Raw genomic sequence first — 16,432 nt, forward strand, 5'->3', positions numbered from 1 at the left:
AATGGGTCAATGTCACCAAACACTGATTTTTTTACAAGATTATTTTTCTCCCACTGGCCACAGTAGTGGCAGCAGGAAAAGGAAGGGGCAGGGTATTCCCACTCCCAGCAGTGGCTTGGTAGTTCCGTCACCAGCTCTGCCTCATTCTCCCTCTCCACTTCCTTCTTATTCTCTACTCTTAGTTGCTTAAATGTGTGTAGCTCATGTGTTGTTTTCTCTTTGATAAGCTGCTTTGAAGAGGGGAGGGAGGGTGAGTGATAGCAAAATAGGGAGTTTGTTATTATACTGACTATCCTTTATAAAGAAAATAATTTAAAATCTTAATAAAATGTTTGAAGACAATTTCCCTGCAGCATTGTGGACCACAACTTTTGCTGAAGAATGGTTCTTATAGACTATATGAGCAGTTTAGTTTAAGACAGCTTCTGTATCCATAAAACAATAGCTACTCAGGGTGGGTATTACAAACAAAACTTAGTATCAGCCCCTTCCTGAACTACTTATTAAGCTGGAACTTGGCATAAAGTAGTTTCACTGAGCAGTCTTATGTGGGTTCTGACTCATCATCACCATCATTTTTTTTTTCTTTTTGGTCTGTGAAGACTAAACATTGAGAAATTTTGTGAGTCACACAATATACCAAAGAATCATTTTCTAGAAATGAGAAATAAATAGTTTTTCCAAATTTTGGGAAGAAACTGATACTCTATTTGTATGAATTGTATGTATATCTCGAGTTAAAATAGCTGCCATCCAACTCTTGGGTAGATGAAAACCTGATGAGTACTTTTAAGCCAGGGTAAGTCAGTACCATACCTGGATCAAAAGCCAAAATGTTAAGCATCCAGGAAGTGAATAGTGTTCAAGTAAACCTGAAGCTTCACAGCAACTAACGTCTTCAACAAACTTATTTAAAAAGGACAATTGGGAATAGTAAGAAAGCTTTCTGGGTGATGACAGAGGTGAAGAAAAAATCCCGTGAACTGACATCCAAGCCTTAGGTTGTTGTTGCTCAGCCATCTCATTGACCTCATTCTCTATGATTTACAGGAAAAAATGAGAAATGCAGAAGACATTGTCAAGGATCATTTACTGTACCTTGATGCAGTGCATGAATTCACAGACTGGCTTCATTCTGCAAAAGAAGAGCTCCATCGCTGGTCAGATGCATCAGGGGATTCATCTGCCATACAGAAAAAATTGGACAAAATAACAGTGAGAAATTTAACAGCAATAGCCTTATTAGCAATTAATAGTATGTAGTAAAACAGATGATTCTGATTAAGAATACAGCCTGGAACCTGCGTACCTCTGTATACATCTCTGCCTCTCTGAATATACCTTCCAAAGACCTCTGAGGTTAGCAAATTCCAACTTGCTGACAGTCCCTGGCCCTAAAGAGGTGTGCCTGGCCTCAACAAGAGCCAAGGCCTTTTTAGCCCTGGTTCCATCCTGGAGGAATGAGCTGCTGATAGAAACATGGGCCCTCAGGGAACTCGGGAAGTTCCAGAGGGCCTGCAGAATGGCACTCTTCCACCAGGCACTTGGTTGAGGTCCGGCTGTGGGAGGTTATTATGAATAGTCACCCCCTCATCGGGCCAGGCATTTATGATATTGACTTCAGTCTGTTACCTGGTCCAGTGGTATGTCTTGTTCAAAACAAAGCAAGTTAGCAGGAGTTAGTGACAATAGTTTTAGGCAATATGTAAATAATTTTATCATAGTTTCTATGTAATTTAATTGTAATTTGTATTCTTATTGATGTTCCCTGCCCTGAGACCAGTTTTGGAGAGGGGCAGGCTAGAAATCACAACAAATACATAAATAAATAAACAAAACTTTACAGTACATTCACTTTCAAACATATATATGCTATTTTGAAGGTTAATAGCAGATATGTGAAATTAAAAAAATCCCTTGGCTCAGTGGTAATTGTGAGCCGTGAGCTGTAAATCTAGTAGAATTGGTTACTACAGATGCACAAAGAAAAATTATGTGAGCCCCCAGCAGTTTGCCACTTTTTAATTCCTTTTGACTGTATATATCATACCTAAAATGACACTTGGTAAAATCCTTCTTCCCCTAGGAAAAGGGATATTAAACATAAGCTAGCATTGCAGAGTACTATTTCTACATTGTCCGTTGCTGACTTTTTCTAAGCTGTTTTCAGGAGTCCACATGCCCTACAAAGTTTAAATCTAACTTGTTTGCATTTTGGTGGGGGGGCGGGGTTGCCCCTTCAAGTTTCTGTAATTCTCTGTATTATTTCTATTTTCTCCATAGAGTTTGTCTGCATATTTATTTTAACATTGTACTTATATTTAGCATGGAACCAGTGCTTCCTAGTTGCTGGTCACTCAGATGGCAGTGCCTCTAAATGCTCTGGAGATTGCTGTCCACCATTGGTAGGAAGTGTGCCATTATCCAGCTGAAATGAATCACAGCCCTTTCAGTTACCATGGCAATGTTCCATTGCAGGAGCTGATAGATTCCAGACAGACTGGTGAGAGCCGCCTCAGCAGAGTTCAGACGCTGGCTCCTACGGTGAAAAGGAACACAACTGTTCAGGGGTGCAAACACATAGACTATGAAATGCAGGCCCTTCAGTCAGACTGGAAGCAGTGGGAAGAGAATGTGTTTCAAACTCGGAATGGCTTGGAGGAGCTGGTTAGCCAAATGACCTTGTCAGAGCAAGAATTTACTACTCAAGTTTCTCAGTTGGAAGAGGCCCTGCAGCGTTTCAGCAATCTTCTTGCGACTTGGTCCGAAAGACTGACTCCACTGGATAGTAAGCACACAGACAAAGAAATAGTGGAATGCTGGCACCGAGAAAAGGTAAGCCAGTTTTGTTTGTGTTTTGTTGTTTTTCTAGTGAGTCCCTCTTATTAAAATGATTAAAGTCAGGAAGAGACGAGCTGCTTGAAAACAAGAGAATGTAACATACTGCCCTTGGAAAGCTGGAACTTTCACCATGTACTTTAACAGAGGGTAGGAAAGCATTGAAAGAAATGGCAGTACTTAATGTTTAAAAAGTAGAAGGACAGTCCCTGTGTGGGAATGACTTCATAGTCTCCTGCGTGCACACATGGTAGCATTAAACTTTTCAGTCTTTGTAACATGGTCCTTCGGACCTTTGAGCAAACTCTGTGGAGCTTTTGTTTAATAACTTTTTTGTTTTCCAATATAATCCTAGATATAATCGCAGCAAAGACTGTCTCAAGCAGGAAAAAATCACAGAGTAATTTTGTTCTGTTTGGGGGGGAATTACTTTCTCTCAATGGATGTAAGTAGCAAACATCTGCTACGGACTTTGTGTTAGAAGTTTCTCACCAAAATTTCTACCTTTGTCAGTCAATAAATTTAGGGGAATAAAACCAATTGTTTTTCACCATCATAGTTGAGTATTTACAAACTTTTTTTGAATTGGGGGCCTAGGGGACTCAAAATATTTGTAACTAGAAAGATAGCCCGCTGTAAGAGGGATACAGCGGGCACTAGGAACTTACCCAGCATGGTGTCCTGCAGCGCCGGCTGTCTGCGGCGGCTCCGTGCGCGGGGGGCGGCTACCCGCAGCAGCGGCGGCAGGGAGGCCCTGGCAGCGGCGGCAGGGAGGCCCGCGGCAGCGGCGGAGGCAGGGAGGCGCGGGCAGCTCCGCGCGACTGCCAGGGGCTCTGTCAGGCCACCGGGGAGGGAGCCCCCGGCAGCCGTGCTCTGCGCGGCTGCCAGGGGCTCCCTCGGGTATCGGCCTGATGCGGCGAGAGGTGCAAAGCGCCTCTCGCCGCATCAGGCTGGGAGCAACTGCGAGCCGCGCTGCACGCGGCTCGCAGTTGCTGGGGCTGGGAATCAGGTCCCTCTGATTGTCTGTCCAGAGGAAGGGTCCAATCCGGACCCGGTGTTTAGATAGATCTATAATATGTTTAGGTATGGGTTGTACCTACAATCTCTCATCAAATACACTAATAGCTGCAGGTCTTCCCCACTTTCTTGTTCCTACAACAGCCATTTTTAATGAAAAATTTTATTTTTGTTTTCCAGAGTTAGACAGTGAGATACATGCAATCTACATTGTCAATACAAAAAAAGGAGGGATATGCTCTTCATTTAATACACTTAGTTCCCTGTTTCAATCCCCTTTTTATTATTTTCTTAAATAGTTCAGGTAGGGGCCCCATTGTGCTTGAAAGGCCTCTTCTGTTCTTCCGTTAACTATTAGTGTCAGTTTAACTATTTTAAACTATTTTAACTATTAGTGTCAGTTTAGCCATCTTGGCAAAGTCAGCTAGTTTATTCAGCCAGTCTTCTGTCGAGGGTAGTTCTTGCGTTTTCCATTTCTTGGCCAATTCTAGTCTTGCTGCCGTCGTCGTGTAGAAGAAGAAGCTCTGTGTGTGGGTTGGGAGGCACTGAGGAGGAACACTTAATAACATAGCTTCAGCTTTCATAGGGAATCTAAGACCCCACATTTTCTGCATAATAGTATGTATTTTTGCCCAAAACTTATAAACTTTTTCACATCTCCACCACATATGAAAAAAAGAACCTACTTTATCATCACATTTCCAACATTTGTTGTTACAATTTTTGGCAATTTTAGCGATCACTTTTGGTGTTACATACCACCTATAAAACATTTTGTACCAATTTTCTTTAAGTATTTGACTGTTAGTATACTTTGGTATTCTAGACCATACTAGCTCCCATTGTTCCATTGTCACATTAGTCTCAATATTTTGCATCCATTTGATCATACATGGCTTAACCCGTTCCAATTCTGTCTCGTACCTTAATAACAGTTTATATCTTTGGCCCTGTAAATGTGGTTTATCTTAGATTACTAAGTTTTCAAACTCTGGTATTGGAGCCTCTGGATTTAACGGTTGCTGAAACTCTGCTTTGAATCTAGATACTACAACAGCCATTTTTGATCCCAGGAAAGGGTATTCCCTGGGGTCCTGGGACTTCTATTAAGAAATAGCCACATGGGTCAGAAGGCTGCAGTGAGAAGCAAGGGACAGACAAAACCGCTCCCTCCTCTAAGAGAAGAGGATGAAGACAGCATTTTCCACTCTCTTCCCCTCTCCCCCCAGTGTAGCTCCCCAATCTGGTCTTACTGTATGCTGGTTCCATGACAATGGGGGCCATTCTGCACCGGGATCCATGTTGCAAATTGTTTGCAGAATGAAAAATCGCCATTTAAAATAGTGGAATTCGTTGTTATGCACACCTGCCTTTGTAGTGGAATCCAGTTACGTTTCTATAGTTTCCCACAGGCTTCCGGTCTCGGCAAAAATCGCTAGCCAGGAAGCACTATTGCCGAGCTCATGCCGCCCCTGGCCGTCAAGCAGCCAATGGGCGGCCGTTAGCATGCTCCAAAACAGCCCCTTTCCCTTTAAGGAAGGTTTAAAAAAAAAAAAAAACACCCGTTGCAACGAATCTACGTTGATTTGTTGCTACGGAGAGACCCATCTAGCTAGCAGGTGGTGTTTGAGCTGCCGTTTCATCATTGCCACGCTCCCCCCGAGTGAAACCCCCCCTCCTCACGGGCGTGATTTTCGGCCGAAAACAGTGTGAAAAATAAAGGGAAAATAAACCAGCAAACGGGCTTCTGTGTTGCTTGTGCTTAGTGACTTTAAACAGAGGGACTGCAGCCAGGGAAGCCTCGCTGGCTAAACGAAGGCTCGCCGGTGCGTTGATCTCCGCTTGCTCGGAGAAAAAAAAATGGCGATCGCTTCACTGGAAGATCAGAGGAGAGAGCCAGGGGGAGGGACTTTGCAGAAACCGCAACAATGGTAACGCACAGAACTTTCCTGCTAGTGTTGCAGATTGGTTGCAGGAGTGTAGCGCTTTCCGGAGGGTGAATCCACTTTTTGGGATTTCCCTGAAAGCGCTACAACGAAGCGCTTTTTGCGGATCGGTTTCAGGTGTGTGGCAGATTGTCAACGACATTGTGCATAACGGCAAAACGGTAGCGATTTCAATTAGTAACCATTGTGCTATTTTGGATGAATGCGGAAAGCCCCTGGGAGTAACTTTCCTTGGGATAGATGTGGCTGTTGGGGGTGAAAGACTGAGGAAGTCCTGCATATTTTGCAGGATTCTTGTGCTGATTTCACCCCAGTTAGTGGAATCATCATGAAATTTTACATGTTTCTACATGATACAGAAGAGACAGTGCAATATGTGTATTACACTGAAATGATCCCATGTAGCCTGCCCTCAGGTACAACGCAGTAGGCAGCATCACTTATGAAGTAATGTTTTCTGGGGCAAACAATACATCCCCACTCTCCTTTGCCCAAATTCACTTCTGCTGAAAGGACTACCTCCTTCAAATGAGCCAGCTCATCAGTTAAGATCCTCCTCACAAACCTAGCTCTCTACCCCTGAGGAGTGGTGGCACTTCAGCTGTGGAAGGCATTCCCATTGAGGATTGCCTGGTGCCAGCCCTCCTGTCTTTTAAGTATCAGGCCAAATCATTTCTTTAAAACATACTTTTCCATAAAGGTTTGATCTTTTTAATACTTTTATGCCTTTAGATTTTATTGGCTGCATTTTTAGCAGTGACTATTTTTAATTATTTTACCTTATTTTGTTTTATGAGGGACCCAAGCAGATCTCTGAACAAGCTGCGTATAAATAGTATTCAAGGTTCCTTGTAGATATATGTATACCCATTTTAACCTCTGATGTAGTAAAATTGCTACCTGATCTACTCATGCAAACTGTAAGGGGAAATTCTACAGATTTCTGGAACATGATTTCAGTAAGCCCAGCAGCAAGCATAAGATTGAAAAACCTGTGTGTAGGAAACAACCTAAGAGAATGGTGTCAAGAAAACAGAGTATCTCGCATACTGTAATAACTCTGGAGAACTGTAAGAAGAAGTATATTTTAAGGGTATTTCTTTCAATTAGGAAATGTTGGACATCCTAACAAAGGCTGAACCAATGAGTGATGATATCAAGATTCGATTAAATGATCTCTGTAGGTTCTCCAAAGATTTAAGTACCTATTCTGAAAAGGTATCACAATTAATTAAGGAATATAACAGGTACGTTTCCATTGTATTTACTTAATAACTTGTATGATGGATGGATGGATGGATGGATGGATATAAGATATTTAGGAAATTCTGTTTTGCTATATCTGAAGAAGTGTGCTTGCACATGAAAGCTTTATTAAAACTTTGTTGATCTTCAGGGTGCCACTGGACTCAAACTTGGTTCTAAGTTATCCCGTCAAGACTTTTTCAGTCACAGTTTCTGTACAGATACTTATATTCTGATGCAACCCATGACTGTACTGTACAGTTTTGTTATATGAACATAGTTCTGTTAAATTGTATGACCCATTGGATAAAAAATGCCCACCTAATTCTAACATAATTTCAATTCCTGTTTTCATTCAATTGGCGTGGCACTCCAAAGTCTTTGTCTACAAGCTTCGAAGGGTTGCCAGAGTAAAGAGCAGGCCTTACAGCAGAGATTCCGAACAGTTTTCAGGGATTTCCAGCAATGGCTGGTCAGTTCAAAAATCGCTACTGCCAAATGTTTTGATGTGCCACAAAGTGTCAACGAAGCTGCAGCCAACCTGCAGAAAATACAGGTAACTCCAGCCATGTAAACAAAGTGCTTTCAAAACACAAATAAAATACAACTAGGTTCCTTTTTTTGTGCTTGAACAACTTTCTATGTTACAATTGTACATAAACATTTGAAACTGAAACCATATTAATTTATTATTTATATATTCATACTTCTATACCGCTCCTCATGACAAGCCGTCTCGGGGCGGTTTACACATAAAAATCAGTAAAAATACAGCATAAAGCCCATAAAAAACCCTTAATAAACCAAGAACTAAGAGTAACACCAAGAGAAAGATGACGGCATAATTTCTTCAGCCCAGTAACTGTTCCAGCCAGATCAGCGTAGATGTTTCTATAATCCTGTCCATCCAGGGTGAGACATACATATGGGGAGGGATCCACAGATGTGATCACCACCCTGGTCTCAACCAAAGCCTGGCAGAAGAACTTCATCTTTCAGGCCCTGCAGAACCCATCAAGCTCTGTCAGGTCCCTTAGTTCTTCCAGAAGCTCATTCCACCAGGTTGGGGCCAGGGCCAAAAAGGCCCTGGCCCTGGTCAAGGCCAAGTGAATGTCCTGGGGACCCAGGAACTACCAGCAAATTCCTGCCCAAAAAGTGAAGAGCTCGACGGGGGGGGGGGGGCATAAGTAGATAAGCAGTCCCTCAGATAAGAGGGACCCAGGTTGCATATAGCTTTAAAGGTCAAGACCAAAACCCAGTGCATGGTTCTCAGCAAAAAGCTTTTAGCAGTATATAAAACACTATTGAAAGTTCTCAACTACTACAATGTATGCAAGGACTGTTGAGATAATGAAGTGTTTGAAATGGGATGAATTGTAAATTACATAGACTTTTATCTGTCCTTTGTTTGCAAAACATCTAGATGTTTGTAAGAAACCCATGAAAGCTGTTAATAAAATGGGTGTTTTGACTGAAACTAGGACACAGTGTAGTTCAACTATTCCTACATTTAATTTCTTTTTTATTTCTTGATCAGAACATTTGTTATAGATTTCTGGTTTAGTGTAGTAATCTCTACAGTTCTTGATTACTTATTTCATGAACAGAGAAGGTAGCTCAGAGTGCTAGTTTAATATTGTCACAGATAAAATGGAGGAAATAGATTCCCAACCAGGTGCCTTTTAAAACTACATATAACATTGTATTTGTTTCAAGCTGTTTGTGAATATTGGGGTGTGTTTTCTTTTGGACTAGGAATTCTTAGCTGAAACTGAAAATGGTCAGCATAAATTAAACATGGTGGTGTCCAAAGGAGAACTGTTAAGTTCTATTCTGATTAAGGAAAAAGCTAAATCTATTCAAGCTAAAGTAGCTACAGCTAAAGAGGACTGGAAAAAATTTATCTCCACTCTGCACCAGAAGGAATCAGTTTTAAAGGTATGAAATCTTCTGGTTAACTAAAATCATTTTCTTTGCTTTCATCTGTTAAGTTTTTTTATCTCCCCTTTCTTCAGAGATGGTTAGAGCCGTGAACATTGTTCTCCCTGCTGTATACAGTCTCTGTAAGGTGCTAAACATAAGGTCTCAGTATAAGCAGATTTTGTGGAATAATAGGGGGGAAATGACCAGGATGATGGACCTACATAATATATTCAAGGCCAGGGCAGTTCTATGCCAACGTGAACAGGAATCAGTAAAGTATGAAATACTGTTATAATGTTCCCTTCAAACCAGTTTATTAGCTCTGCATTTCTCAGTGGTGTTGAAAATAAACCACTAAATTAATAGAAGTATGTATATTTGCTGTTGCTCCACTACATAATGCTAGCCTCCTGCATTTTATCCCCACAACCGCTCTTTAAGGTGGGTTAAGTTGAAAGCATGAGACTGGCTCAGGGTCACCTAATAATCTTCACAGTTAAGCATGGCTTACACCCTTGCTTTTCCAGGTCTTGCTCTGGTTTCTTGTTTAATAGCAACACTGTGCTCTGGGGATCAGCCCTGGCTTGTATGCTTCCCCCTGATGCGTACAGAACATTTTGCATGAACCAAGACTTAAATATGTACATTTGTGGGCAACTCATCTAGACATACATATACATAATAGAATTCAACTCCCTATCATCTGTAGTGACAAAATAGTGTTTATAGTTCACACTATGTATCTGTTTTCTGTTAAACATCGCTGCAATAACATAAATCAAATTGTGTTTTTCATATGTTTTTTTTAGAACTTAGAGATTCAGATGAAAGACTTTGAAGCCAGTGCTGAGCCTCTTCAGGACTGGCTAACTGAAACCAGGAAAATGGTGCAAGGAAGTGGTAATCGCCTGCATGATCTCCCAGCCAAAAAAAGAGAACAGCAAAAGCTACAGGTTATTATGAAAGATATGCATGTTTATACTTCTACAGCCTCACTTCTCTCAGACCTGTGGCTCATCCTTATCTCATGCACTGGATATTCAGATGATCAATTCAAAGCACAGCCTGATGGCATTTTATTCTTTGTTTGACAAAATCCCTATTGAAAGGCAGTAGCACAATGCCCGATTCAGTCTTTGACTGGGAATAGATGCATGCTTAACCTGGAGAAGGAACTATACATCACTCAACTAAAAATTGTTTAAATGTGGGGAAAGAGGATTACCTGGATGTTGTTCACCACTTCTCCACACTAAGTTGTACATCTAGGACTCTCACAGTGCAGCCCTAAGGACACTTTCAAGAGAGTAAGCCCACTGAATAGAACTGAGAATTGTAATGGACCTGTTTAAAATGTGTTATTCGTCACTGAAGCATGCATAATGTGAGGCAGCATTTAGCAAATGGGCAGAAAGGAGATTTTTTTTAATCAGTGGTAACATGAGTGTATCCAGTGGCACATTTCCACAGATACAAGTACATTTGTCTACAGAGCATGAGTTTTGCAGTTCCTCACTCCTGTGGTAGCCCAAAATGGACCCCAAAATGCCGTTGGGGTCTGTGACATGAAGGGAAAGATGCAAAAGCTGCATACACTCCAGGCAGAAATTTTCATGCCCACAGAAACACACTGTTGTATCTAACCCACTATTTTATAGATGTCAATAACACTCATTAATCACAGTTTTGCCACATGTATAATAACAACAGAATGATTTTCCTACACCTTGGAAAGATGTGATGCCCTTTAACAAGAGCTATCCTTTTAGGAAATATGGCTAAACTCCTCTCCAAATGAGTGACACTTTGACCACACTATGAACTGATCATCTGGGAGTTTTGTTGTGTCAATGTTCATTAACTGAACTTCTCTGCTGGCTACCTTAAAATTTCCTTGCTGCTTACCTTCTTTATTGCTTTGCATCTACATGTAACAGAAACATGCTTATGCTTTACAGTCTGTCCTTGAGGAAATAAGGTGTCATGAGCCTCAGCTCATCAGGCTTAAAGAAAAAGCTCAGCAGCTTTGGGAAGAACAAGCTGCCAGCAAAAACTTTATACACAGAGTATCTCAGCTATCTTCTCAATATCTTGCTCTGAGCAATGTAACAAAGGTAATGCATCCACTTTGGTGTGCTTTTATGCAACTTACTTAAGAGTAAAAAGTGAATGTCCACTTTATGAAAGACTGCAATTCTGTTTATGTATGGCTTCTTATCCTCCTAGGTTGTAAGAGAAGCAATGGGTAGTAGAAGCAAAGGCAAAAAAAAGAGAAAGAAAATGTTAGCAAGAATGTTTGCAAAAATCTACATACTTATAGCAGAATACATAATCTAATGCTGGGATCCCAGGTCGGATGAACAGGGAGACTAGGAAAGCAACCATTTGGGGGGCAATGTCATAGCCATTGTAAAAGTATACCATGAGATTATGGAAGAAGAAGAAGAATTGGCTTACAATTCAAAATGGCTTACAATTGCCTTCCCTTTCTCTCCCTAAAAGAGACACCCTGAAAGGTGGGTGAGGCTGAGAGAGCTCTGGCAGGGCTGCTCAGTGAGAACAGCTCTATCAGAGCTCTGACGAGCCCAAGGTCACCCAGCAGCATGCATGTGTAGGAGCAGGGAATCAGACCCCACTTGTCAGAATAGAAGTTGCCACTCGTAACCACTACACGAAACTGGACAAGGGCATTGCTATTCATACTTAGTATTGGTATTTAAAATGTCAATAATGGCTATAAAGTCCTGCCTTGACAAAAATATCAAGAATTGTAGAGGAAAGTGGGACTATATGATTACCTGTTGAGTTTAATGTTGTAGAGAAGAAACAGCTTTTGAATTCACTGATGAATCAAGAGCATCATCCAACAGAAGTATGTGTTACTGACGTAACAGCATCAAGTCCCAAATGTTGAAAAAGGATTTTATGGTTAGTCATCAATTAGTTAACCAAATGTGGCATTCTACAAGAATGAGAGATCACATAACAATGAATTAAAATGTCAGGTGCTACATTATTAGCATCTGCTTGTCTGTTCAGTGTATTTTGTAATTCATGAAATGTACAGACACTCATTAAAAAGTGTGTACACACTATGGAGAAGTGTGCTTAGCTGTAGCATATCCCCAATGCAAGTACATTTCTGTCATGTGTAGGAAACAGAAATCATAAGTTTCCATTTCTAGACTGTTAGGTATATCCAAATCAGTGATATAGAAGGAAAATTGATCCAGGTGACCTTTCAAAATATTTTCCAATCGACTTATTGGAATTTAGTTTTCTGAGGTGTCTCTGTGTGGATTATCTGAATGAGTGGTAATATTAACATCTGTGTGAATTTAAGGAAAAGGTCTTAAGAATGGACAGAATTGTAGCAGAGCATCAACAGTTCTCCCATGGTCTGAAAGAACTACAGGATTGGATGACAGATGCAGTTCAGATGCTCGAATCTTATTGCCACCCCACAGCAGACAAAAGTGTCCTTGACAGTAGGATGGCAAAGCTGGAGGTAGGTAAAAGAGGACACAAGGCAGCTTTACACTGGTTATTTAACATATTAACTCATGAGATTTCATTAGATAGTAATGCTAAATAATTTATATATGCACTATGTGAATCTGTTTTTCATCTTATTCTAATTCATACTAGAAACAGTGCTTCCAGTTTTCATACACAAATGGCAGGCAGGTAAGTTCACCTCCGCCCTTTTTTTAACTCACACTTTTTCCTTTTTCAGGTGAAAGTTACATACATTTTTGTGTTACATGTAGTTTGTTTTTCTATGTAGGATTGCAGAAAGTGTCTCTTTTGCACACAGAATTCACTTCTGATACCATCAGTCACTCCAGGAGTGACTTGGCTGAAGTCTAGGAAACAAATTGCTTTTATGTTGTTTTGTCTAATAGCAAAAGCATTCTGATGCTTCTAATCTTCTTGTCGGACTATTTTTCTGAATAAAACAGAAGTTTCATAGCATCTTAAAGACCAACAGCATTTATATAAGCATGAGTTTTCCTGTGTTGGAGCTATGGATGTACACCCCAAAATATTAACTTTTTAAGAATTCGGGTAGACCCAAATCACATTATCAATATAGGTATTTGAGTTCAGGTTATTTGGGTTTGCTCAGATTGATTCCCATTAAAGTAATTGGGAATTTTTTTTCCTGTTTCTCTATTCAGTGGTTAGGGGAGTGAAGGTAGATGCATCAACTGTGCACCAAAGCTACTGGAGCCTCTCCATAAAAGAACCCCCAAGTTTCAAAAAGGTTGGATCAGAGAGTCCAATTCTACAGGCACCCAAAGAGGGTGCCCCCAACTGACCTCCATTGTTTCCTGTGGTGGGGCAGCACAAGCCCAGAGAATCTCTACAGTGAAATTGAAGGGGAGCATTTTTGCAAGGTGGGACAACCAGCTAGAGAACAGACAGAGAAAGAGGGAAGAAGATTGTGGCCCAAATCACCTGAATCACTTGCATTGATTCAGGCTTTTCTGATTCTAGCCATTCATTCGGCTTGGGAAAGCCTGAAAAAAGCCAAAAACATTGATTCAGGGTCCGTTGAGAGAAAATGGACCGAACTGCACATTCTTAGAGCTCATTTCTTCAGATGTTAGTTTCAGTTTCTGTGGTGTGGTGGGTAGGCTGGTAGAGATACTACTCCCTTTTGTTAATTTCTTCCTCTATTTGTGTAAGAGTGAGTATATAACAAACATTCAATGGGATCTATTTGTTTTACAGGTATTGTTTTCAGTAAAACAGGAGAAAGAAATTCAGATGAAAATGGTGCTGACAAGAGGAGAATCTGTTTTGCAAAATACCTCTGTAGAAGGAGCGTCTGTCATTGAACAGCAGTTAAAAACAATTAAGGAGACCTGGTCTTCCCTTTTGTCTGCTTGTATACGTAGCAAAAGGTAAATATGGCTGTTGAAGGTGAACTTATGAAATATACACGGGTTTACTACAATTCCACCTGAATCCACAATTCCACAATCAGGTTGATACTCAGTTATTATACTGTAGGTGTTGAACACTGCAGCATTGTTTGACACATGATCTGTGTTCAAGTCATGTTTCTGTCTCCAGGCCTTCTAAGCCAAACTAGATGCCAGCTGCTAGGCACTCATCATAGGGACCCAATATGGACTTCAGTCTTTCCCCTCCCTATGTGGTTTTATTTACCCAGAATGGCCCTGAGAAGTGTTATTTGCTCCACTGGTGGGTGGGGTTTATATGTATATGTATTAAAGGATATTTATATAAATTTACTTTGTATAATTTGCAGCCAGCTGGAGGGAGCACTGTCCAAATGGACTAGTTACCAGGATGATGTTCGACAGTTTACTAGCTGGATGGACAAGGTAGAAGCAGTCATGAATGCTTCTGAGAGGCAGAGTGCTGAATTGAGGGAAAAAAATGCTTCACTAAGCAAAGCTAAGGTATGTGCGAAATCCAACCTCATAACACTTATAACAGCATGCATACTTACAACAGGGTCTATTTCATTACTTTTGTAAACTATTTGTAAAATGGGAGTGGCTGGATCAAACAATTTTTCAGGACTTTCATATTGTTTTATTTATTTATGTGTCAATTTTTATTATTCAAAAAAGACTCATTTTCAGATGCTTTGACATGATTGTGTCACATGTTTAGAGTCACTGTTATATTCAAATTACATTAAGATTGTTTTTGGTTAGGAATGTTGCCTAATTTTGTGTCATCTGTGGTTTAGTTTAAAGGTTCAGCTGTCTATTGTGCCTTCTTTACATCTGTTTCCTTTGCCATATTAATAGAACGTGGGAGAAATATGGAGACTAAAATTGACACATTGCTTGAAATAGCTAGATATTAGATTCAAATTGGAATCTGCAGTATAAATAAATAAAAATAGGTAATTTGGCAAAGAAAATAAGCAGAATCAATATGAGTTTTCTGACACTGCAAAAAACTTATACCAATTTGCCTTATTTACATTTTAGATATATGCTTGAAACTCTATGTGAAGAAACTAGTATAAAATTAAAGATAGACTAAAATGCATAACTGCCAGTTCTATTTACTCTTGTATGAGTCAAGTTGTTAACCCTTTGCTTGTGTTCCACAGTTACTTAAAGAAGAAGTATTTAGTCACAACGTTCTGCTGGACAAAATTGAAATTAAAGGCATGAGCATGACTGAACATTATGTAACTCAGCTTGAACTTCAGGACCTTCGAGAACGATATCAGTTTCTCAAAGACAGGATAATGGTACTGTACTTCCCTTGACAACACTACCATCTTACTCCTTGTGTAAAACAATTCAGAATAAGCAAGCATGACTTCAGAGAACTCTGAGGGCAATTCTGCACAAAGGGCCATTTCGCTAAGTCTGAGCGCTGTTGAAAAGTGCTGGAAGCAAAAGCAGCAGGTCTCGGTAACGCACTCAATCGAAAAAAAGGCTCTCCCATTAGCGCTGCTATTGTAACGCACAAGTTTCCGGTCTCGCCGTAATCGCAACAAAGGCGATATTTTTCCGTGCTTCCTCTCTCCCCTGGCCGTCAATCAAAGAGAGCAGCCAATTAACTGTTGTGTTTCCCTTTAAAAATGTTTTTTAAAAACACAAAAAGACCAGTAGCAACGCATATTCGTTCATTCGATATATCAGAAAGACCTTTTTTTGCTGGCTTAGGAGCTGGCGCTTATTCGTTTACATGTTCTGAAATTTAAAAAAAATCCCCCCCCCCCAGTGCTATTTCTGGCCGAAATTAGTGTAGTGTCGAACAGAGGGCTGTATTGTGCTCTGAAACTTTACGGACAATTGCTTGTGGAGGGATTTCAGCCATAGAAACATCGCTGATTCATTGCTTTGGCCGGTTTAAGGGGGGAAAAATGGCGATCAGGATGCTGGAAGCTCGGGTACGAGAGATTAGGGAGGGACATGCTTGCTACCGCTGTTTTGAGAACACACATGTCTTTTTTGGACGTGTTGCAGGTTGTTCTCAAGAGTCAAGTGGTTTTTTTAATGGGGAATCCACTTTTATGGATTCCCCGAAAATCACTACAACAAAGCGATTTTTGCGAGGGTGCTGCAGATTGTGTACGACGTCGTGAATAATGCAAAATAAATAGCGTTACACAATGGTAACACTTCGGCAACATTAGTGCTGTGCGGAATGGCCCTGATTATAGCCTTTCATAGTTCATAGAAAGCAAACCACCAGCTTTAAAGATTGGCAGATGGTTGCAGGGAGGGCTGGAGAACTTTTCCTCCCAAGCCTCTTCATCATCAATCATCATCATTATTTATTATTATCAATAATAATAATTACATTTATATCCCACGCTTCCCTGGGGTCTCAGGGTGAGAGCCCGCTTAGTGTAGCAGCTTCTAATCTGGAGAGCTGGGTTTGATTCCCTGATCCTCCACATGCAGCCAGCTGGGAAACCTTGGGCTAGTCACAGTTCTCTCAGAACTGTTCTCACA

General features: G+C 40.6%; 1 protein-coding gene across 11 annotated transcripts in view; it reads left to right on the forward strand.

The window, feature by feature from the left end:
• Positions 1–16,432, forward strand: part of SYNE1 (spectrin repeat containing nuclear envelope protein 1) — a 493,810-nt gene that overhangs the window by 224,856 nt on the left and 252,522 nt on the right. For all 11 annotated transcript variants that reach the window (XM_077349398.1, XM_077349413.1, XM_077349457.1 and 8 more), the window contains 11 exons: positions 1,051–1,215; positions 2,479–2,835; positions 6,912–7,048; positions 7,425–7,602; positions 8,802–8,984; positions 9,779–9,922; positions 10,928–11,083; positions 12,313–12,477; positions 13,707–13,879; positions 14,251–14,404; positions 15,073–15,216. In XM_077349398.1, coding sequence (XP_077205513.1) covers positions 1,051–1,215; positions 2,479–2,835; positions 6,912–7,048; positions 7,425–7,602; positions 8,802–8,984; positions 9,779–9,922; positions 10,928–11,083; positions 12,313–12,477; positions 13,707–13,879; positions 14,251–14,404; positions 15,073–15,216 — 1,956 coding nt within the window. The remainder of the gene's footprint in view (positions 1–1,050; positions 1,216–2,478; positions 2,836–6,911; positions 7,049–7,424; positions 7,603–8,801; positions 8,985–9,778; positions 9,923–10,927; positions 11,084–12,312; positions 12,478–13,706; positions 13,880–14,250; positions 14,405–15,072; positions 15,217–16,432) is intronic.

Source organism: Paroedura picta, chromosome 1 (assembly GCF_049243985.1).
Source record: "Paroedura picta isolate Pp20150507F chromosome 1, Ppicta_v3.0, whole genome shotgun sequence".
Classification (NCBI taxonomy): Eukaryota; Metazoa; Chordata; class Lepidosauria; order Squamata; family Gekkonidae; genus Paroedura; species Paroedura picta.